This window comes from Pseudophryne corroboree, chromosome 5 (assembly GCF_028390025.1).
Source record: "Pseudophryne corroboree isolate aPseCor3 chromosome 5, aPseCor3.hap2, whole genome shotgun sequence".
NCBI classification, from domain to species: domain Eukaryota; kingdom Metazoa; phylum Chordata; class Amphibia; order Anura; family Myobatrachidae; genus Pseudophryne; species Pseudophryne corroboree.
Genome location: NC_086448.1, coordinates 293,897,497 through 293,921,676, shown reverse-complemented (window position 1 = coordinate 293,921,676; position 24,180 = coordinate 293,897,497). Strand labels below are relative to the sequence as shown.

The window sequence follows — 24,180 nt, the reverse complement described above, 5'->3', positions numbered from 1 at the left end:
ATGACAATCCTGTACAGCGAATCTTAGGTATTCCTGATGGGGGGCATATATGGGAACATGAAGGTACGCATCCTTTATGTCCAGAGACACCATAAACTCCCCCTCCTCCATGTTGGCCATTATCGCTTTGAGTGATTCCATTTTGAATTTGAATCTTTTTATGTACAGGTTTAGGGATTTCAGATTCAAAATAGGTCTGACCGAACCGTCCGGTTTCGGGACCACAAATAGGGTTGAGTAGTAACCTCTTCCCTGCTGGTGCAGGGGAACCTTGATTATCACTTGCTGTATACACAGCGTTTGAATTGCAGCTAAAACTACATCCCTTTCCGATGTGGAAGCTGGTAGGGCCGATTTGAAAAATCGGTGCGGGGGCACCTCGTCGAATTCCAGTTTGTACCCCTGGGAAACTATTTCCAACACCCAGGGATTCAGGTCTGATCTGACCCAGGCCTGACTGAAAAGTCGAAGACGTGCCCTCACCGGTGCGGACTCCCTCAGGGAAGCCCCAGCGTCATGCTGTGGGTTTTGGAGCAGCCGGGGAGGACTTTTGTTCCTGGGCACCTGCCGAAGCAGGTGCTCTTTTGCCTCTGCCCTTACCTCTGACGAGGAAAGAGGAACCCCGACCTCTTCTGGACTTGTGCGACCGAAAGGACTGCATCTGATAGGGTGTTACTTTCTTTTGCTGTTGGGGAATATATGGTAAAAAATTTGATTTACCTGCTGTATCTGTGGAAACCAGGTCCGTCAGCCCATCCTCAAACAATACATCACCCTTAAAGGGTAGTACTTCCATATGTTTTTTGGAATCCGCATCACCCGTCCATTGGCGAGTCCATAAGGATCTTCTCGCTGAGATGGACATGGCATTGGGCCTAGAAGCCAGCAATCCAATGTCCCTTTGAGCATCCCTCATAAATAATACTGTGTCTTTTATATGGGCTAGAGTTAAGAATATAGTATCCTTATCCATATTATCAAAGTGATCTGTCAGCTCATCTGTCCAAGCTGCAATTGCGCTACACACCCATGCCGACGCAATCGTCGGTCTTAGCACAGCACCCGTATGAGAATAAATACACTTTAAGGTAGTTTCTTGCCTGCGATCTGCAGGGTCCTTAAGGGCCGCTGTGTCAGGAGACGGTAGCGCCACTTTCTTGGACAAGCGCGTCAGGGCCTTGTCCACAGGGGGGGATGATTCCCAAATCTCCCTGTCCTGCTTAGGGAAGGGGTATGCCATATAAATTCTTTTGGGGATCTGCGGTCTCTTTTCCGGAGTCTCCCAAGCTTTTCCAAAGAAATCATTTAATTCATGAGATGTGGGAAAATTAATAATCTGTTTCTTTTCCTTAAACATGTGTACCCTTGTGTCGGGGACCAAGGGTTCATCCTCAATATGTAACACATCCCTTATTGCCACAATCATACACTGAATGGTTTTATTCACCCTCGGGTGCAATTTTACTTCGTCGTAGTCGACACTGGAGTCAGAATCCGTGTCGGTAGTAGTGTCTTGTGTTAAGGGACGCTTTTGAGACCCCGACGGGCCCTGTGAGTCGGTCCAATCCGAGGATTGACCCCCTGATGTCCCCCCTAATTCAGCCTTATCAAGCCTTTTATGTAAAGATGCCACACTTGCATTCAACATATGCCACATGTCCATCCAATCCGGAGTCGGCACAACCGACGGGGACACCACCACTCATTTGCTCCACCTCCTCCTTGGAGAAGCCTTCCGCCTCAGACATGTCGACACACACGTACCGACACCCCACACACACAGGGATTAACCTATAAGGGGACAAAACCCCAACCAGGCCCTTAGGAGAGACAGAGAGAGATTATGCCAGCACACACCAGCGCTTAAAAACACTGGAATATGTATACCAGATAGCGCTTTTATATATATATATATATATATATATATATATATATATATATATATATATAGCCTTAATTCCCACTCACAGCGTCCAAAGTGCCCCCCTCCTCTTTTTTCCAGCCTGTGAAGGTTCAGCAGGGGAGAGATCAGGGAGCCATCTTTTCCTCATGCAGTTTCTGTGGAGAAAATGGCGCTGGTTAGTGCTGAGGATCAAACCCCGCCCACCCGACGGCGGGCTTCGGTCCCAGTAAACTTATATAAAAAATGGCGGGGGATTTGTGGATTTACTGTGCCACAGCCTAATCCTGCTTATATTGCCACAAAATGAGGAATATTGCTGCTCAGGGCGCCCCCCCCCTGCGCCCTTCAGTGCCTGCTTGTGTGTGTGTACTGGGAGCAATGGCGCGCAGCTTACCGCTGCTCGCTTACCTCATGAAGATCTGATGTCTTCTGCCGCCTGATGTCTTCTTGCCTTCTAATACTCACCTGGCTTCTATCTTCGGCATCTGTGAGGAGGACGGCGGCGGCGCGGCTCCGGGACGAACCCCAGGTGAGACCTGTGTTCCGACTCCCTCTGAAGCTAATGGTGTCCAGTAGCCTTAGAAACAGTGCCCAACTTGACAAGCCAGCTCTGTTTCTCTCCCCTCAGTCCCACGATGCAGGGAGCCTGTTGCCAACAGGACTCCCTGAAAATAAAAAACCTAACAAAATTCTTTAAAACAGAAAACTCTGGAGAGCTCTCTGCATTGTACCCTTTCTCCTCTGGGCACAAGATCTAACTGAGGTCTGGAGGAGGGGCATAGAGGGAGGAGCCAGTGCACACCCATAGTCAAAGTTCTTTTTAGGTGCCCTATCTCCTGCGGAGCCCGTCTATACCCCATGGTCCTTACGGAGTCCCCAGCATCCTCTAGGACGTAAGAGAAATAATAATAATAAAACTAAAAGAACTCCTAGGATCTCCCCTAGATGTGACCAGCTCCACCGGGCACATTTTCTAAGCAGAGTCTGGTAGAAGGGGCATAGAGGGAGGAGCCAGCCCACACTATTAAACTCTTAAAGTGCCCATGGCTCCCAAGGGACCAGTCTATACCCCATGGTACTAATGTGGACCCCAACATCCTCTAGGACGTAAGAGAAATTGTGTTACTATTACAAATGTCAAAGTAAAAAATCTACAATGTGAACATAACCTATCATCATCACAATGTACTATTTTATTTCATACATACAGCGTTCATCAGATTTGGAGACATCTGAATGTGTGACATGCCGCATATCTAAGTGTTCTATACATAATGTAACATGGTTGCGGTCACCTTACCTCTTGCATCTGAGATGAATGATGCTCCATCTTGTTCACTTGCTGTTGCAGCTTCAAGTTTTTACTCTCTTCTTCATCAAGTTTTTCTTGCAGAGCTGTTACTTGCTCCTGTAATAGTAAAGTGTAAAATCTGTCACAAAACTAGAATATGTATTAGTTCCAAAATGTTATCATCTCTGTCTTCAGGCATACCTAACAGGCCTAGTCTATTAAATTCACACGTGTACAAAACAAAAAAAGAACAGAATTTAAAAAAGAAACATTCAAAAATACATCTCAACCTAAGCTCCATGATACTTCCTTGGAAAGCCGTCTTTTGCACTGTTGGGGCCATTATTATATTAGCATAATGCTGGCCATACTGTATGTGAAACTCTAGGTCGGACAAGACTCCATATAATGTCACTGCAGTGCTTCAAACTGATGAAGACTGTAACCCCAAAGTGAAACTATTGGTGCCTGGATCTTGAATATCAGGTGCCTGAACTGGTGTCATAACTAGTGCAGGAAGCAAGTCAAATATAGGGTACATCTTGCGGCCAATTTACATATCAAGTAAGAGCTATAGCAATAAATGTTTTTTAGTGTCACTTCTGCAGTAGTCACATGGATGTTAAAGTATTGTGTGGTTGTGATGCTGCTTACTTCATGCATGGATGTCTTGCTTTCATATAAAACAGAAAATGTATTCCTCAGAGTGAGATATGGGTCACATGGGTTCAAATACATTTATTCATGGGTCCTAATTTAGCCCCTGCTCACCAGACAAGTAAATTGCAGCTCAATTTCTGTCCTGCATGAAAAGAAGCCACATTCTCCACAAGCCCCAGGAGACTGACGTTACTCATAATTTTTTTTTAGCCATGTGAGCAGTTTGGTCATAGCGTATATTCAGTATACCTGCACCATTTGTAGTTCCTCAGCAATAGCTTCATAAGCTTGCTCACTCATTTCTGGAGGGATAGGTTCATTAATTAAATTGACATGATGCTCCCCTGACTTGGGGGTACTGGGAAACTCATTTTGCTCACAATCTGGGCTGAGCTGAGGCACAAGTCGAGACCTCAAGTTATATGCTCTTGTCGGAGTAGTCATGTTCTGGTGAGAAAACAAAATGCAAAAAGATGGACTATAAAATTAGTTGCAAAATACTGGATTATAAAAGCTTGTGGTGCTACTCCTTTTAGCATTATGGATACTTTACATCCTAGAGACTTGGGCACCATGTGTTTGGCAGCCATTTTAGGTTTGAACCAACCAAATACTGGATATTCTGTGATTCTGTCATGAACAATATAACATTATCATGTAAGCTGCTCTAGTTTATTACTTATGCCGCAAAACTGCTATCACACTTAAATCTTACAAGGGAGAATAGGGAACATGAAAAAAATAAGAACAAAAAAAAAAAAATCAGAGTTATGTTTCATCCAGATTTAAATGGTCAGTGAGCCAACTGGACAATAATCAGTTCATTATACATTGCACTAAAGCTTCCCACTCAGAAGTTTCTAATCTGTGGAAATACTTTTATTTCTGAGTAAGGGGCTGATAGAACCCAAATAAATCAGAAGGGGTACTATGTTAAGTACACTATGGGGTATACGCAATTCCGGCCGAATTGCGGCAATTTTTCGCCCTTTTTTAATTCGACACAATTCGACCGTCGAATTCCGGCAGGTGGGTGCCGGAATTTGACATATTCAATAAAAAACAAATTCAACAGTCCCGCTGTCGAAAAACGGCCGATTTGACGGATTTTGATTAGATTTTTAAAAATGTTAAAAAAACTGGAAAAAAAAAACCGGTAAAAAACCCGAAAAAAAATTGCGTGGGGTCCCCCCTCCTAAGCATAACCAGCCTCGGGCTCTTTGAGCCGGTCCTGGTTGCCAAAATACGGGGGAAAAAATGACAGGGGATCCCCCGTATTTTAACAACCACACCGGGCTCTGCGCCTGGTCCTGGTGCAAAAAATACGGGGGACAAAAAGAGTAGGGGTCCCCCGTATTTTTTGGACCAGCACCGGGCTCCACTAGCTGGACAGATAATGCCACAGCCGGGGGTCACTTTTATACAGCGCCCTGCGGCCGTGGCATTAAATACCCAACTAGTCACCCCTGGCCGGGGTACCCTGGAGGAGTGGGGACCCCTTCAATCAAGGGGTCCCCCCCCCAGCCACCCATGGGCCAGGGGTGGAGCCCGAGGCTGCCCCCCCCATCCAAGGGCTGCGGATGGGGGGCTGATAACCTTGAGTAAAATGCACGAATATTGTTTTTTCCAGAAAAACTACAAGTCCTAGCAAGCCTCCCCCGCAAGCTGGTACTTGGAGAACCACAAGTACCAGCATGCGGGTGGAAAAACGGGCCCGCTGGTACCTGTAGTTCTACTGGAAAAAAAATACCCAAATAAAAACAGGAGACACACACCGTGAAAGTAAAAGTTTATTTCATACATGCCGACACATACATACTTACCTATGTTGACCCGCCGACTGCCACGTCTCCAACGATCCGGGGTACCTGTGAATAAAATTATACTCACCTCAATCCAGTGTCCTGTGATTTGTAATCCACGTACTTGGCAAAACAAAAAAACGAATACCCGGACTGAAAGGGGTCCCATGTTTACACATGGGACCCCTTTCCCCGAATGCAGAGACCCCCCGTGACTCCTGTCACAGAAAGGTCCCTTCAGCCAATCAGGAAGCGCCACTTCGTGGCACTCACCTGATTGGCTCTGCGCGTCTGAGCTCAGACGCGCATTGCACAGCCCCCTCCATTACTTTCAATGGTGGGAACTTTGCGGTCAGCGGCTGACCGCGGGTAACCCCACCGCTGACCGCAAAGTTCCCACCATTGAAACTAATGGAGGGAGCTGTGCGATGCGCTGTCTGCCAGCTCAGACGCGCAAAGCCAATCAGGAGAGTGCCACGAAGTGGCGCTTCCTGATTGGCTGAAGGGACCTTTCTGTGACAGGAGTCACGGGGGGTCTCTGCATTCGGGGAAAGGGGTCCGGGTATTCGTTTTTTTGTTTTGCCAAGTACGTGGATTAAAAATCACAGGACACTGGATTGAGGGGAGTATAATTTTATTCACAGGTACCCCGGATCGTTGGAGACGTGGCAGTCGGCGGGTCAACATAGGTAAGTATGTATGTGTCGGCATGTATGAAATAAACTTTTACTTTCACGGTGTGTCTCCTGTTTTTATTTGGGTATTTTTTTTCCAGTAGAACTACAGGTACCAGCGGGTCCGTTTTTCCACCCGCATGCTGGTACTTGTGGTTCTCCAAGTACCAGCTTGCGGGGGAGGCTTGCTGGGACTTGTAGTTTTTCTGGAAAAAACAACATTCGTGCATTTTACTCAAGGCTATCAGCCCCCCATCCGCAGCCCTTGGATGGGGGGGGGGGGGGCAGCCTCGGGCTTCACCCCTGGCCCATGGGTGGCTGGGGGGGGACACCCCTTGATTGAAGGGGTCCCCACTCCTCCAGGGTAACCCGGCCAGGGGTGACTAGTTGGGTATTTAATGCCACGGCCGCAGGGCGCTGTATAAAAGTGACCCCCGGCTGTGGCATTATCTGTCCAGCTAGTGGAGCCCGGTGCTGGTCCAAAAAATATGGGGGACCCCTGCTCTTTGTCCCCCGTATTTTTTGCACCAGGACCAGGCGCAGAGCCTGGTGCTGGTTGTTAAAATACGGGGGATCCCCTGTCATTTCCCCCCCCGTATTTTGGCAACCAGTACCGGCTCAAAGAGCCCGAGGCTGGTTATGCTTAGGAGGGGGGACCCCAAGCGTTTTTTTTTACAGTTTTTCCATTAAAAATAAATAAAAAATAATAATAATATTTTTAAAAATATATAAATAATACTTGTGCCTCCTAAATAGACAAACCAAGTACCTAATCCCTTCTAATATAAATAGATATGCTATTACCAATAAAAAAAAACACACAAAAAAATAAGAATTTACTTACCGATAATTCTATTTCTCGTAGTCCGTAGTGGATGCTGGGGACTCCGTAAGGACCATGGGGAATAGCGGCTCCGCAGGAGACTGGGCACAAAAGTAAAGCTTTAGAACTACCTGGTGTGCACTGGCTCCTCCCCCTATGACCCTCCTCCAAGCCTCAGTTAGGATACTGTGCCCGGACGAGCGTACACAATAAGGAAGGATTTTGAATCCCGGGTAAGACTCATACCAGCCACACCAATCACACCGTACAACTCGTGATCTAAACCCAGTTAACAGCATGATAACAGAGGAGCCTCTAGAAAAGATGGCTCACTACAGCAATAACCCGATTTTTTGGTAACAATAACTATGTACCAGTATTGCAGACAATCCGCACTTGGGATGGGCGCCCAGCATCCACTACGGACTACGAGAAATAGAATTATCGGTAAGTAAATTCTTATTTTCTCTAACGTCCTAAGTGGATGCTGGGGACTCCGTAAGGACCATGGGGATTATACCAAAGCTCCCAAACGGGCGGGAGAGTGCGGATGACTCTGCAGCACCAAATGAGAGAACTCCTGGTCCTCCTCAGCCAGGGTATCAATTTTGTAGAATTACAAACGTATTTGCTCCTGACCAAGTAGCTGCTCGGCAAAGTTGTAAAGCCGAGACCCCTCGGGCAGCCGCCCAAGATGAGCCAATCTTCCTTGTGGAGTGGGCATTTACAGATTTTTGGCTGTGGCAGGCCTGCCACAGAATGTGCAAGCTGAATTGTACTACAAATCCAACGAATCCAACGAGCAATAGTCTGCTTTGAAGCAGGAGCACCCAGCTTGTTGGGTGCATACAGGATAAACAGCGAGTCAGATTTTCTGACTCCAGCCGTCCTGGAAACATATATTTTCAGGGCCCTGACAACGTCTACCAACTTGGAGTCCTCCAAGTCCCTAGTAGCCGCAGGCACCACAATAGGTTGGTTCAGGTGAAACGCTGAAACCACCTTAGGGAGAAACTGAGGACGAGTCCTCAATTCCGCCCTGTCCGAATGGAAAATCAGATAAGGGCTTTTACAGGATAAAGCCGCCAATTCTGACACGCGCCTGGCCCAGGCCAGGGCCAACAGCATTACCACTTTCCATGTGAGATATTTTAACTCCACAGATTTAAGTGGTTCAAACCAATGTGACTTTTGGAACCCAAAAACTACATTGAGATCCCAAGGTGCCACTGGAGGCACAAAAGGAGGCTGTATATGCAGTACCCCTTTTACAACGTTTGAACTTCAGGGACTGAAGCTAGTTCTTTTTGGAAGAAAATTGACAGGGCCGAAATTTGAACCTTAATGGACCCCAATTTCAGGCCCATAGACACTCCTGTTTGCAGGAAATGTAGGAATCGACCCAGTTGAATTTCCTCCGTCGGGCCTTACTGGCCTCGCACCACGCAACATATTTTCGCCAAATGCGGTGATAATGTTTTGCGGTTACATCCTTCCTGGCTTTGATCAGGATAGGGATGACTTCATCCGGAATGCCTTTTTTCCTTCAGGATCCGGCGTTCAACCGCCATGCCGTCAAACGCAGCCGCGGTAAGTCTTGGAACAGACAGGGTCCTTGCTGGAGCAGGTCCCTTCTTAGAGGTAGAGGCCACGGATCCTCCGTGAGCATCTCTTGAAGTTCCGGTTACCAAGTCCTTCTTGGCCAATCCGGAGCCACGAATATAGTGCTTACTCCTCTCCATCTTATCAATCTCAGTACCTTGGGTATGAGAGGCAGATGAGGGAACACATACACTGACTGGTACACCCACGGTGTTATCAGAGCGTCTACAGCTATTGCCTGAGGGTCCCTTGACCTGGCGCAATACCTGTCGAGTTTTTCCCACGGTTTATAATCATGTGGAAGACTTCTGGGTGAAGTCCCCACTCTCCCGGGAGGAGGTCGTGTCTGCTGAGGAAGTCTGCTTCCCAGTTGTCCACTCCCGGAATTGCTGACAGTGCTATCACATGATTTTCCGCCCAGCGAAGAATCCTTGCAGCTTCTGCCATTGCCCTCCTGCTTCTTGTGCCACCCTGTCTGTTTACGTGGGTGACTGCCGTGATGTTGTCCGACTGGATCAACACCGGCTGACCTTGAAGCAGAGGTCTTGCTAAGCTTAGAGCATTGTAAATGGCCCTTAGCTTCAGGATATTTATGTGAAGTGATGTCTCCAGGCTTGACCATAAGCCCTGGAAATTCCTTCCCTGTCTGACTGCTCCCCAGCCTCGCAGGCTGGCATCCGTGGTCACCAGGACCCAGTCCTGAATGCCGAATCTGCGGCCCTCTAGAAGATGAGCACTCTGCAACCAACACAGGAGGGACACCCTTGTTCTTGGTGACAGGGTTATCCGCTGATGCATCTGAAGATGCGACCCGGACCATTTGTCCAGCAGGTCCCACTGGAAAGTTCTTGCGTGGAATCTGCCGAATGGGATTGCTTCGTAGGAAGCCACCATTTTACCCAGAACCCTTGTGCATTGATGCACTGAGACTTGGCTCGGTTTTAGGAGGTTCCTGACTAGCTCGGATAACTCCCTGGCTTTCTCCTCCGGGAGAAACACCTTTTTCTGGACTGTGTCCAGGATCATCCCTAGGAACAGAAGACGAGTCGTCGGAACCAGCTGCGATTTTGGAATATTGAGAATCCAATCGTGCTGCCGCAACACTACCTGAGATAGTGCTACACCGACCTCCAACTGTTCCCTGGATCTTACCCTTATCAGGGAATCGTCCAAGTAAGGGATAACTAAAATTCCCTTCCTTCGAAGGAATATCATCATTTCGGCCATTACCTTGGTAAAGACCCGGGGTGCCGTGGACCATCCATACGGCAGCGTCTGAACTGATAGTGACAGTTCTGTACCATAAACCTGAGGTACCCTTGGTGAGAAGGGTAAATTTGGACCTGAAGGTAAGCATCCTTGATGTCCCGAGACATCATGTAGTCCCCTTCTTCCAGGTTCGCAATCACTGCTCTGAGTGACTCAATCTTGAATTTGAACCTCTGTATGTAAGTGTTCAAAGATTTTAGATTTAGAATCGGTCTCACCGAGCCGTCCGGCTTCGGTACCACAACAGTGTGGAATAATACCCCGTTCCCTGTTGCAGGAGGGGTACCTTGATTATCACCTGCTGGGAATACAGCTTGTGAATGGCTTCCAAAACTGTCTCCCTGTCAGAAGGAGACATCGGTAAAGCCGACTTTAGGAAACGGCGAGGGGGAGACGTCTCGAATTCCAATTTGTACCCCTGAGATATCACCTGAAGGATCCAGGGGTCTACTTGCGAGTGAGCCCACTGCGCGCTGAAATTCATTGAGACGGGCCCCCCACCGTGCCTGATTCTGCTTGTAAAGCCCCAGCGTCATACTGAGGGCTTGGCAGAGGCGGGAGAGGGTTTCTGTTCCTGGGAACTGGCTGATTTCTGCAGCCTTTTTCCTCTCCCTCTGTCACGGGGCAGAAATGAGGAACCTTTTGCCCGCTTGTCCACGAAAAGACTGCGCCTGATAATACGGCGTCTTCTCATGTTGAGAGGCGACCTGGGGTACAAACGTGGATTTCCCAGCTGTTGCCGTGGCCACCAGGTCTGAAAGACCGACCCCAAATAACTCCTCCCCTTAATAAGGCAATACTTCCAAATGCCGTTTGAAATCCGCATCACCTGACCACTGTCGTGTCCATAACCCTCTACTGGTAGAAATGGACAACGCACTTAGACTTGATGCCAGTCGGCAAATATTCCACTGTGCATCACGCATATATAGAAATGCATCTTTTAAATGCTCTATAGGCAAAAACATACTGTCCCTATCTAGGGTATCAATATTTTCAGTCAGGGAATCCGACCACGCCAACCCAGCACTGCACATCCAGGCTGAGGCGATTGCTGGTCGCAGTATAACACCAGTATGTGTGTAAATACATTTTAGGATACCCTCCTGCTTTCTATCAGCAGGATCCTTAAGGGCGGCCATCTCAGGAGAGGGTAGAGCCCTTACAAGCGTGTGAACGCTTTATCCACCCTAGGGGGTGTTTCCCAACGCACCCTAACCTCTGGCGGGAAAGGATATAATGCCAATAACATTTTAGAAATTATCAGTTGTTATCGGGGGAAACCCACGCATCATCACACACCTCATTTAATTTCTCAGATTCAGGAAAACTACAGGTAGTTTTTCCTCACCGAACATAATACCCCTTTTTGGTGGTACTCGTATTATCAGAAATGTGTAAAACATTTTTCATTGCCTCCATCATGTAACGTGTGGCCCTACTGGAAGTCACATTTGTCTCTTCACCGTCGACACTGGAGTCAGTATCCGTGTCGGCGTCTATATCTGCCATCTGAGGTAACGGGCGCTTTAGAGGCCCTGACGGCCTATGAGACGTCTGGACAGGCACAAGCTGAGTAGCCGGCTGTCTCATGTCAACCACTGTCTTTTATACAGAGCTGACACTGTCACGTAATTCCTTCCAACAGTTCATCCACTCAGGTGTCGACCCCCTAGGGGGTGACATCACTATTACAGGCAATCTGCTCCGTCTCCACATCATTTTTCTCCTCATACATGTCGACACAAACGTACCGACATACAGCACACACACAGGGAATGCTCTGATAGAGGACAGGACCCCACTAGCCCTTTGGGGAGACAGAGGGAGAGTTTGCCAGCACACACCAGAGCGCTATATATATATATATATATATATATATATATATATATATATATATATACAGGGATAACCTTATATAAGTGTTTTTCCCCTTATAGCTGCTGTATCTTTAATACTGCGCGTAATTAGTGCCCCCCCTCTCTTTTTTAACCCTTTCTGTAGTGTAGTGACTGCAGGGGAGAGCCAGGGAGCTTCCCTCCAACGGAGCTGTGAGGGAAAATGGCGCCAGTGTGCTGAGGAGATAGGCTCCGCCCCCTTATCGGCGGCCTTATCTCCCGTTTTTCTATGTATTCTGGCAGGGGTTAAATGCATCCATATAGCCCAGGAGCTATATGTGATGCATTTTTTGCCATCCAAGGTGTTTTTATTGCGTCTCAGGGCGCCCCCCCCCCAGCGCCCTGCACCCTCAGTGACCGGAGTGTGAAGTGTGCTGAGAGCAATGGCGCACAGCTGCAGTGCTGTGCGCTACCTTGTTGAAGACAGGACGTCTTCTGCCGCCGATTTTCCGGACCTCTTCTGTCTTCTGGCTTTGTAAGGGGGCCGGCGGCGCGGCTCTGGGACCCATCCATGGCTGGGCCTGTGATCGTCCCTCTGGAGCTAATGTCCAGTAGCCTAAGAAGCCCAATCCACTCTGCACGCAGGTGAGTTCGCTTCTTCTCACCTTAGTCCCTCGATGCAGTGAGCCGGTTGCCAGCAGGTCTCACTGAAAATAAAAAACCTAAAACTAAACTTTTCACTAAGCAGGAGAGCCACCTAGTGTGCACCCTTCTCGTTCGGGCACAAAAATCTAACTGGGGCTTGGAGGAGGGTCATAGGGGGAGGAGCCAGTGCACACCAGGTAGTTCTAAAGCTTTACTTTTGTGCCCAGTCTCCTGCGGAGCCGCTATTCCCCATGGTCCTTACGGAGTCCCCAGCATCTACTTAGGACGTTAGAGAAAACACGTTTTAAATTTTTTTTATTAGATTCCGCCAGCAAAGTGTGGCGGATTGAAAATGACGAATTTACTGTCTAAAAGCACTGTTGTCGAATTTACAATCTTCAATTGAATATACTTTTGTCGAAATGCCGCATTTGTACCATTGCAGAAATGTCGAATTTGACAAATGTCGAATTTCAAAAAGTCGAATTTGGAAAGGCCGTTTTTTTTACGAAAAGTACTGTATTGCACTGTCAAATTTTCTTTTTGGGCGAAAATGTCCAGTTTTTCGACATTTTCGGGAATTCGACCGCAATTGCATATACCCCTATGCCTGTAGGCATCACCATAATATTAGGGAATCTACAACTTTGCTAAATTAAGGATAGCTTGGTGGCACCAACTCATTTTGTGATGTTTTTGGAGAGCTGGTTGAAAATTAGGGGGTACATTTATTAATAATACCGCTCACTGCTAAGGTATATGTTATGACTAGCAATGAAAGTTGAAGATGATCTATAAACAAGTAAATTGAAAGCCAATTATTCTAAAGGGTTGCAGAAAGTGAGAGAGAAAGGGTATAAAACAGCAAAGACACTGGAAGAAGAGGGTGATGGGTTGAGAGAGCAAGATACAAGGATTGTTGTCAGGATTAAGTTATTGAACATAACATTGCACAACTTTTAACCATCTTTTAATGCATAACGAGTGAAGATGTGGTAACTAGAGTTTTTCTCTCTCAAAACATCCTGCAGTGAACTGCAACACTAGAATGTCGTGTGTTGTACACCGATAATATTTAGGGGTAGCCAGTCAGATTTATGCACAGTCCATTATGTCTGAATTAATTGAAAAGATAGAGAATGACAAAATTATCCAGGCATGTGAGTATAAGAGCATGAACTCATTAGTCCTATTAAAACTCAGACCTATGAACTTTTACGATGCAGGCATGGAGACTGTCACAACTCCCATAACGGTATCAAAAATGGTAAAAACAATTTTGACCATGAAGAGTTAAGGTAACAAACTTTTAGTTTTCAAAGGACAGTCCTGGTTAATTTGAATAACCAGGCTGAATATACAATTTTCAGCTGATCTGCCTGAGAATTGTATAGTGCAATGGTTCCCAAAATCGGTCCTTAAGGACCCGCAACAGTTCACGTTTTCCATGTCTGCTCACAGAATCTCAAGTGAAATAATTAGCGCCACCTGTGGCTCTTATAAAACGTCAGTGAGTAATGAATACACCAGTGCACCTCTGGATGACCTGGAAAACGTGAACTGTTGGGGACGGAGCTTGGGAACCACTTATATAGGGGCTGATTGGGAGATGGACACAGCTGCGCGTCCGTATGCAGCGGCCACGTCCATCTGGCCTGGGCATGCGCACTGGCTGTGGTGCGCGACCCTTTTTGTGGCTGCATCCAGGAAGAATGTGGCCTCAAGATGATTGACAATGGCAGTCGCTTGCAGGTTGGGAACATTTTTGGGGCGGTTGCGTGATGTCTTACTGCTGAAGAATCATGAGGCGGCCCATCATACATACTGGGCGGCCTTGCCCTGTGCTGGGAGGCCCCCAGCATGTGAGGAGATGGACGCAGATCTGGCTGCGTATGCAGCAATCTGTCTCCATCTCTGAATAAGGTCCATAGCATGTACAAAGCTAAAGTCCAAAAAATTGCCACAGCAGTCAAAGTTCTAAAAGGACAAAAGATAATTATATATTTTGCTAACAATGGAATAATACATTTTATTACCATCAGGTCCAGTAAATCTCTTATTCTGCAAATGATTACCTTTATTGTTTCTACGTGCATTTTATTCAACTGAGACACTTCATGCCTCTTGTGAGCTTGTATAGCCTCCAAAATATTTTCAAGATGATTGTTGGATTTGAGCAAAGACTGAAGTTCTGATTCTTGCTCAACTTGCTTCTTTCTGAGAAAAGTCAATACATTTAGTTATGGGACATCAAATATGCTTTGTGCAAAATTTACTTTTTTACTCTTAAGAGATTCACTTTGGAATTCTTATGGCAGTAGTTCCCAAACTTTTTTGAATCACAGCACCCTAGAGTATCAGATTTTTTTTTCATGGCACCCCTAGGCCAAAACTTTCTTATGAAGAAATTTAGAAAAAACTATTAAATTAAGTAAATTGTGTTTATACATCATCCTTAGGTTCAATTGTGTAGTGAGGAACAAGATTTGCTTCTGCTTGTCCACATATTTTAGGATTGTCAGCCAACAGTACTGGTTTTGTCTATTACATTGACCATAAATAATTTGAATTGGTCCTGGACCACCAATCCAAGGCACCCCAGCAAGTGTCCCGAGGCAGCCCAGGGTGCCACGGCACACAGTTTGGGAACCACTGGCTTATGGTATGAGAGAATTCCATAATTTATGAAGAGATCACTTATAACAGAATTAAAGTGCATTTGATGTGCCACTCACAAATGAAGGAACCACAACAGCAATATACTTTAATTGGAACATTATGAAAACTAATTTAAAGTTAATATTTGAGGAATTTCTCTTTTGCACATTGAGATATCAGCTTTAAAAGGTTTAATTATATTGAGATTTTTAACCAACTTTGTCAGCTCTTTGAATTCCTCATATTCTTGCATTGCAGTAGCCAGCTCACTTTGAACCTGTAACAACTTATCCTGCAGCTTTGCGGTAGAAACCAAATTGTTATCTGGATGTATTGGTGTGGAGTGCATTGGTACAACTGGGGAACAAAGAAAGAAAGAAAGAAAGAAAGAAAGATAAAACTGCATACTCAGGATAACAGATAAAAAGAACAGTTAGAGAGTACAAAACTAATACTGCATGCTTTTCAAAAAAATACAAATTCTCGTAAACAAAATAAGACGCTCACCAAGCAGCTGATTGGATAGACTATCCAATATTCCAGAAGAATACAAAATAAGAAAAGAAAAGGGAAAACACAATTCTAGAGCTATAAACGGAAAGTGTGAATTCTAAGACTGGAATTCGTTTAAACACTTTACCCCTCTTCCCCAGGTATTCATTAAGGTGAACTACACAGCAGGCTGGATACTTCACATAAGCTCAAAAGTCTATATTTCAATCCATCAAGTTAAGCTCTAAGGAGGACACTACTGATCAGTCCAAAAGCAATCGGGTTAAACCTTGTATGACAGTGTCTTTCAGGCATTTTGGAACAGAAAGTTTTTCTAGCTGGAGAAACACGGCAATTAGAAGGTCTCAAAGCCTGTAACCACACAACTTGCAATAGCAGAATAGAAAACAAAGATTCCAATTCTCAAAGCTGAAGTTTAAATGGGAATGTCTGAGCTTACAACTCAAAATGCAGCATGTATTAAAGTCAAAATAAATCTGCAGTTACAAGTGTTAAATCTCTAAATAAGTTTACAATATATGCAAGGTGTCGGACTGTTTAGAAACTGACTTCATAAAACGGAGGAACTAAATGTCGTCTCAAACAAGTATTTTAAAATAAGACAAAATCCCTTAGAAGCCCAATCAATTTCAAAAATAAAAATGTAAAACGTTCAAATGAAGCTATTCTATTTAGTGTTAAGCTGTTAAAAAGTGAAATACTACAGTACAGTACTATTAAGTAAATCAGTAACTATACCACATCTTTAGGGCAGTATAAAAAAAAGAAGGAGTCAAACAGCAATACACAGATTCACAAAACAAAAGTTACATTGCAATCAGTCAACAAATGAAGCAATAAATCAATAAAAAATAAGAATTTACTTACCGATAATTCTATTTCTCGGAGTCCGTAGTGGATGCTGGGGTTCCTGAAAGGACCATGGGGAATAGCGGCTCCGCAGGAGACAGGGCACAAAAGTAAAGCTTTCCGATCAGGTGGTGTGCACTGGCTCCTCCCCCTATGACCCTCCTCCAAGCCAGTTAGGTACTGTGCCCGGACGAGCGTACACAATAAGGGAGGAATTTTGAATCCCGGGTAAGACTCATACCAGCCACACCAATCACACCGTACAACTTGTGATCTAAACCCAGTTAACAGTATGATAACAGCGGAGCCTCTGAAAAGATGGCTCACAACAATAATAACCCGATTTTTGTAACTATGTACAAGTATTGCAGATAATCCGCACTTGGGATGGGCGCCCAGCATCCACTACGGACTCCGAGAAATAGAATTATCGGTAAGTAAATTCTTATTTTCTCTATCGTCCTAGTGGATGCTGGGGTTCCTGAAAGGACCATGGGGATTATACCAAAGCTCCCAAACGGGCGGGAGAGTGCGGATGACTCTGCAGCACCGAATGAGAGAACTCCAGGTCCTCCTTAGCCAGGGTATCAAATTTGTAGGATTTTACAAACGTGTTTGCCCCTGACTAAATAACCGCTCGGCAAAGTTGTAAAGCCGAGACCCCTCGGGCAGCCGCCCAAGATGAGCCCACCTTCCTTGTGGAATGGGCATTTACATATTTTGGCTGTGGCAGGCCTGCCACAGAATGTGCAAGCTGAATTGTATTACACATCCAACTAGCAATAGTCTGCTTAAAAGCAAGAGCACCCAGTTTGTTGGGTGCATACAGGATAACAGCAAGTCAGTTTTCCTGACTCCAGCCGTCCTGGAACCTATATTTTCAGGGCCCTGACAACATCTAGCAACTTGGAGTCCTCCAAGTCCCTAGTAGGTGCAAGGCACCACAATAAGCTGGTTCAGGTGAAACACTGACACCACCTTAGGGAGAGAACTGGGGACGAGTCCGCAGCTCTGCCCTGTCCGAATGGACAAACAAATATGGGCTTTTTTGAGAAAAAAACCACCAATTTGACACTCGCCTGGTCCAGGCCAGGGCCAAGAACATGGTCACTTTTCATGTGAGATGCTTCAAATCCACAGATTTGACTGGTTTTAAACCAATGTGATTTGAAGAATCCCAGAACTACGTTGAGATCCCACAGTGCCACTGGAGGCACAAAAGAGGGTTGTATATGCAATACTCCCTTGACAAAGTTCTGGACTTCAGGAACTGAAGCCAATTCTTTCTGGAAGAAAATTGACAGGGCCGAAATTTGAACCTTAATGGACCCCAATTTGAGGCCCATAGACACTCCTGTTTGCAGGAAATGCAGGAATCGACCGAGTTGAAATTTCTTTGTGGGGCCTTCCTGGCCTCACACCACGCAACATATTTTCGCCACATGTGGTGATAATGTTGTGCGGTCACCTCCTTTCTGGCTTTGACCAGGGTAGGAATGACCTCTTCCGGAATGCCTTTTTCCCTTAGGATCCGGCGTTCCACCGCCATGCCAACAAACGCAGCTGCGGTAAGTCTTGGAACAGACATGGTACTTGCTGAAGCAAGTCCCTTCTTAGCGGCAGAGGCCATAAGACCTCTGTAAACATCTCTTGAAGTTCCGGGTACCAAGTCCTTCTTGGCCAATCCGGAGCCATGAGTATAGTTCTTACTCCTCTACGTCTTATAATTCTCAGCACCTTAGGTATGAGAAGCAGAGGAGGGAACACATACACCGACTGGTACACCCACGGTGTTACCAGAACGTCCACAGCTATTGCCTGAGGGTCTCTTGACCTGGCGCAATACCTGTCCCGTTCTTTGTTCAGACGGGACGCCATCATGTCCACCTTTGGTATTTCCCAACGGTTTACAATCATGTGGAAAAAACTTCCCGATGAAGTTTCCACTCTCCCGGGTGGAGGTCGTGCCTGCTGAGGAAGTCTGCTTCCCAGTTTCCATTCCTGGGATGAAACACTGCTGACAGTGCTATCACATGATTTTCCGCCCAGCGAAAAGTCCTTGCAGTTTTTGCCATTGCCCTCCTGCTTCTTGTGTCGCCCTGTCTGTTTACGTGGGCGACTGCCGTGATGTTTTTCCCACTGGATCAATACCGGCTGACCTTGAAGCAGAGGTCTTGCTAAGCTTAGAGCATTATAAATTTACCCTTAGCTCCGGTATATTTATGTGGAGAAAAGTCTCCAGACTTGATCACACTCCCTGGAAATTTTTTCCTTGTGTGACTGCTCCCCAGCCTCTCGGGCTGGGCTCCGTGGTCACCAGCATCCAATCCTGAATGCCGAATCTGCGGCCCTCTAGAAGATGAGCACTCTATACCACCACAGGAGAGACACCCTTGTCCTTGGATATAGGGTTATCCGCTGATGCATCTGAAGATGCGATCCGGACCATTTGTCCAGCAGATCCCACTGAAAAGTTCTTGCGTGAAATCTGCCGAATGGAATTTCTTCGTAGGAAGCCACCATTTTCTACCAGGACCCTTGTGCAATGATGCACTGTTTTTAGGAGGTTCCTGACTAGCTCGGATAACTCCCTGGCTTTCTCTTTCGGGAGAAACACCTTTTTCTGGACTGTGTCCAGAATCATCCCTAGGCACAGCAGACGTGTCGTCGGGATCAGCTGCGATTTTGGAATATTTAGAATCCACCCGTGCTGTTGTAGCAGTATCCGAGATAGTGCTACTCCTACCTCCAACTGTTCCCTGGACTATGCCCTTATCAGGAGATCGTCCAAGTAAGGGATAATTAAGACGCCTTTTCTTCGAAGAAGAATCATCATTTCGGCCATTACCTTAGTAAAGACCCGGGGTGCCGTGGACAATCCAAACGGCAGCGTCTGAAACTGATAGTGACAGTTCTGCACCACGAACCTGAGGTACCCTTAGTGAGAAGGGCAAATTTGGGACATAGAGGTAAGCATCCCTGATGTCCCGGGACACTATATAGTCCCCTTCTTCCTGTTCGTTATCACTGCTCTGAGTGACTCCATCTTGATTTGAACCTTTGTAAGTGTTCAAAAATTTTTTAGATTTAGAATAAGTCTCACCTAGCCTTCTGGCTTCAGTACCACAATATAGTGTGGAATAATACCCCTTTTCTTGTAGTAGGAGGGGTAATTTAATTATCACCTGCTGGGAATACAGCTTGTGAATTTTTTCCCATACTGCCTCCTTGTCGGAGGGAGACCTTGGTAAAGCAGACTTCAGGAGCCTGCGAAGGGGAAACGTCTCGACATTCCAATCTGTACCCCTGGGATACTACTTGTAGGATCCAGGGGTCCTGTACGGTCTCAGCGCCATGCTGAGAACTTGTCAGAAGCGGTGGAACGCTTCTGTTCCTGGGAATGGGCTGCCTGCTGCAGTCTTCTTCCCTTTCCTCTATCCCTGGGCAGATATGATCTTATAGGGACGAAAGGACTGAGGCTGAAAAGACGGTGTCTTTTTCTGCAGAGATGTGACTTAGGGTAAAAACGGTGGATTTTCCAGCAGTTGCCGTGGCCACCAGGTCCGATGGACCGACCCCAAATAACTCCTCTTCCTTTATACGGCAATACACCTTTGTGCCGTTTGGAATCTGCATCACCTGACCACTGTCGTGTCCATAACATCTTCTGGCAGTTATGGACATCGCATTTACTCTTGATGCCAGAGTGCAAATATCCCTCTGTGCATCTCGCATATATAGAAATGCATCCTTTAAATGCTCTATAGTCAATAAAATACTGTCCCTGTCAAGGGTATCAATATTTTTAGTCAGGGAATCCGACCAAGCCACCCCAGCTCTGCACATCCAGGCTGAGGCGATCGCTGGTCGCAGTATAACACCAGTATGTGTGTATATACTTTTTATGATATTTTCCAGCCTCCTGTCAGCTGGTCCTTGAGGACGGCCCTATCTATAGACGGTACCGCCACTTGTTTTGATAAGCGTGTGAGCGCCTTATCCACCCTAAGGGGTGTTTCCCAACGCGCCCTAACTTCTGGCGGGAAAGGGTATACCGCCCATAATTTTCTATCGGGGGGAACCCACGCATCATCACACACTTCATTTAATTTATCTGATTCAGGAAAAACTATGGTAGTTTTTTCACATCCCACATAATACCCTCTTTTGTGGTACTTGTAGTATCAGAAATATGTAACACCTCCTTCATTGCCTTTAACGTGTGGCCCTAATAAGGAATACGTTTGTTTATTCACCGTCGACACTGGATTCAGTGTCCCTGTCTGTGTCGACCGACTAAAGTAAACGGGCGTTTTAAAACCCCTGACGGTGTTTTTGAGACGTCTGGACCGGTACTAATTGTTTGTCGGCCGTCTCATGTCGTCAACCGACCTTGCAGCGTGTTGACATTATCACGTAATTCCCTAAATAAGCCATCCATTCCGGTGTCGACTCCCTAGAGAGTGACATCACCATTACAGGCAATTGCTCCGCCTCCTCACCAACATCGTCCTCCTACATGTCGACACACACGTACCGACACACAGCACACACACAGGGAATGCTCTGATAGAGGACAGGACCCACTAGCCCTTTGGAGAGACAGAGGGAGAGTTTGCCAGCACACACCAAAAACGCTATAATTATATAGGGACAACCTTATATAAGTGTTTTCCCTTACAGCATCTTTTTTATATATTTCTAACGCCAAATTAGTGCCCCCTCTCTCTGTTTTAACCCTGTTTTTGTAGTGCAGTGCAGGGGAGAGCCTGGGAGCCTTCCCTCCAGCCTTTCTGTGAGGGAAAATGGCGCTGTGTGCTGAGGAGATAGGCCCCGCCCCTTTTTCGGCGGCCTCGTCTCCCGCTCTTAACGGATTCTGGCAGGGGTTAAATATCTCCATATAGCCTCCGGAGGCTATATGTGAGGTATTTTTAGCCAAAATAGGTTTTCATTTGCCTCCCAGGGCGCCCCCCTCCCAGCGCCCTGCACCCTCAGTGACTGCCGTGTGAAGTGTGCTGAGAGGAAAATGGCGCACAGCTGCAGTGCTGTGCGCTACCTTTAGAAGACTGAGGAGTCTTCTGCCGCCGATTCTGGACCTCTTCTTATTTCAGCATCTGCAAGGGGGCCGGCGGCAAGGCTCCGGTGACCATCCAGGCTGTACCTGTGATCGTCCCTCTGGAGCTGATGTCCAGTAGCCAAGAAGCCAATCCATCCTGCACGCAGGTGAGTTCACTTCTTCTCCCCTAAGTCCCTCGTTGCAGTGATCCTGTTGCCAGCAGGACTCACTGTAAAATAAAAAACCTAAGCTAAACTTTTCTAAGCAGCTCTTTAGGAGAGCCACCTAGATTGCACCCTTCTCGGCCGGGCACAAAAATCTAACTGGCTTGGAGGAGGGTCATAGGGGGAGGAGCCAGTGCACACCACCTGATCGGAAAGCTTTACTTTTGTGCCCTGTCTCCTGCGGAGCCGCTATTCCCCATGGTCCTTTCAGGAACCCCAGCATCCACTAGGACGATAGAGAAACAAATAAAAAAGTAAGGGTGTGTACACACGGTGAGATTTTTTCTTCCGATTCTGACTATATAGTCAAAATCGGAAGAAAAGTTAGTGCAGATCGCAAGGTGACAGTCACCTTGCGATCCCGATTCGATGCCGATGCGCGGTCCCGCGCGGTCGCCATCGAAAGAAAAGATAGACTGTGCAGGCAAGTCAATTTTGGCTCTCTCTATAGAAGAGATAGCCAAAATTGCACATAGCCAGTATCGCAAGTGCACTCATTATGTGCTTGCGATACTGACTATGTGCCGACCCGGCCCCTGTCGCATAGTGAGAATCGGGCATAGCCCGAATCTCACCATGTGTACACACCCTAATAAATGCAGTCAGAATTAATGAACCAATCCATAGAAATATTTGCAGACTCGCAGTGCATAAAATGCACTGTCACTGTCTTTCCTGCATCCTAATGGCAACATACAGTAGGGCCTGATTCGGCTGTGCAATACTGTACAGTTAATATGCAAATACAGGTTACTCACATTTCAGTCACAGGTCTGCAGCAGAGGTCAGTGAATCTGCATTGCCAGACGCAGACACGGACCTTGGAACTCCACAGAACTAAAGTGACACGCCTCTGTTTTGAGGAATGGACCCGGTCACCGCTCCCAAGCGTGCGAGAACGCAGGACCTGTTCTAAACCTGTGCAGTGTCCCCACCATTGGGCTTGTAGGATAACCATCGGGTTAGCGTACAAGTCTGAATTAGGCTCATAGTGCGTTATTGATAACAGAGAATGAAATTATTTAATATACAGTAAACAATTTAGGGGTATATCCAATTACCAGCAGTATATTAACGTGGGTAATTATATCACCCGGGACTATCCTATTAGCCCCAATAAGCCTACACGAGCTACGACTTATCGGGAATTTTCTGTACTGCACCGGGGGTGGCTCCTGACAGCTCCCGATGCAGCGCTCCCCATCCGGCTCCCCCGGTCACATAAACGCTCCCTCTTCGTGTGACCAGGCTTCAAAGCGCTGAGTGTCGGGCATGTAACAGTGCTGTCACTGCGGTTATCGGGGATTTTGTTTCGCCTGCTTCGGGCAGGCAAAACCAAATCCCCCAGAGACCACCCCATTTTCATGTGAAAACGGAGCTGTTTCTACAAAAAAAAAAAAAACACAGGTTTCACTGAACCTGTGTTTTTTCGGTAGGAAAGTTTTTTTTTTTTTAACGAGCGATTCAAATTGGATAGCCTGTAAAAAAAAAAAAAAAAAATACATTATATATATATATATATATATATATATATATATATATATATATATATCAGTGAAACATCAGAAATGGTTTCACCTCTAATTGGATATCCCCCTTAGTTTAATATTCAGCTACATAACAAAAGCTTTTGACATACAGAGGCTTTACTTGCTCTCAAATTGAAATGTTAAAATTGTTTTGTTTTTTTAAATACATGTAAAGTTACCTCCATTATTCTTTAACAATGCAGTGGCTTCCAAGAAAGCTCGCTCAAGATCTGCCATCATATAATTGTTAATTTCATGTGCTCGTTTCACTGACTGAAGGGAAAGGAGGCGTTTATTCTCCTCTCTGAGATTATAGTTTTCCAGTGCATACTTGGTTACACGAGGGTGGTGATCAACCTGATAAATTGAGAATAGAAGAGCAATCAAATATTCATAACCAATTCTACTGCAAACCATCGCCAGTCCTCTCTGGGATACACCAGAGAAATTATACCTGCATAAGTAAATATATCTATTTTCTTGAAACAATAATCAAATGTAACATTATGGTTGGCAGAGCTACATTGTTTAAGGAAGGAGCGGCATGGTCCCACCAGATGCGACCACACCAGCAAGTGCCTTATCTGATCTGGTGGCACATGTTGCGACCAGTCAGATACAGTGTGTGTAGCTGAAGGGAAGAGAAGCTGTGGGCCCTCTGCCTCCCTGCACCCTCCCACAGTGTCTGCTGTGATACAAATCACTGCAGATCAGTCAGCACATCAGGACCTCCCAACCGGTGGCTACAGACATTAGCAGCCACTGGGGAAATGTAAATTAACTGCCCCAGTGTGTACCAGATGGCTGCACCGCTGGGAAAATGAAAGTTGTAAAGGTTGCGATG

At 46.2% G+C, this 24,180-nt stretch overlaps 1 protein-coding gene across 1 annotated transcript in view; it reads right to left on the bottom strand.

The window, feature by feature from the left end:
* KIF15 (kinesin family member 15) overlaps nucleotides 1–24,180 on the bottom strand; it is a 438,779-nt gene that overhangs the window by 224,395 nt on the left and 190,204 nt on the right. The window contains exons 14-18 of the mRNA XM_063922408.1: nucleotides 23,516–23,693; nucleotides 15,384–15,522; nucleotides 14,583–14,724; nucleotides 4,104–4,301; nucleotides 3,204–3,311 (exon numbers count right to left, since the gene is read on the bottom strand). Of these exons, the coding sequence (XP_063778478.1) occupies nucleotides 3,204–3,311; nucleotides 4,104–4,301; nucleotides 14,583–14,724; nucleotides 15,384–15,522; nucleotides 23,516–23,693 (765 nt within the window). The remainder of the gene's footprint in view (nucleotides 1–3,203; nucleotides 3,312–4,103; nucleotides 4,302–14,582; nucleotides 14,725–15,383; nucleotides 15,523–23,515; nucleotides 23,694–24,180) is intronic.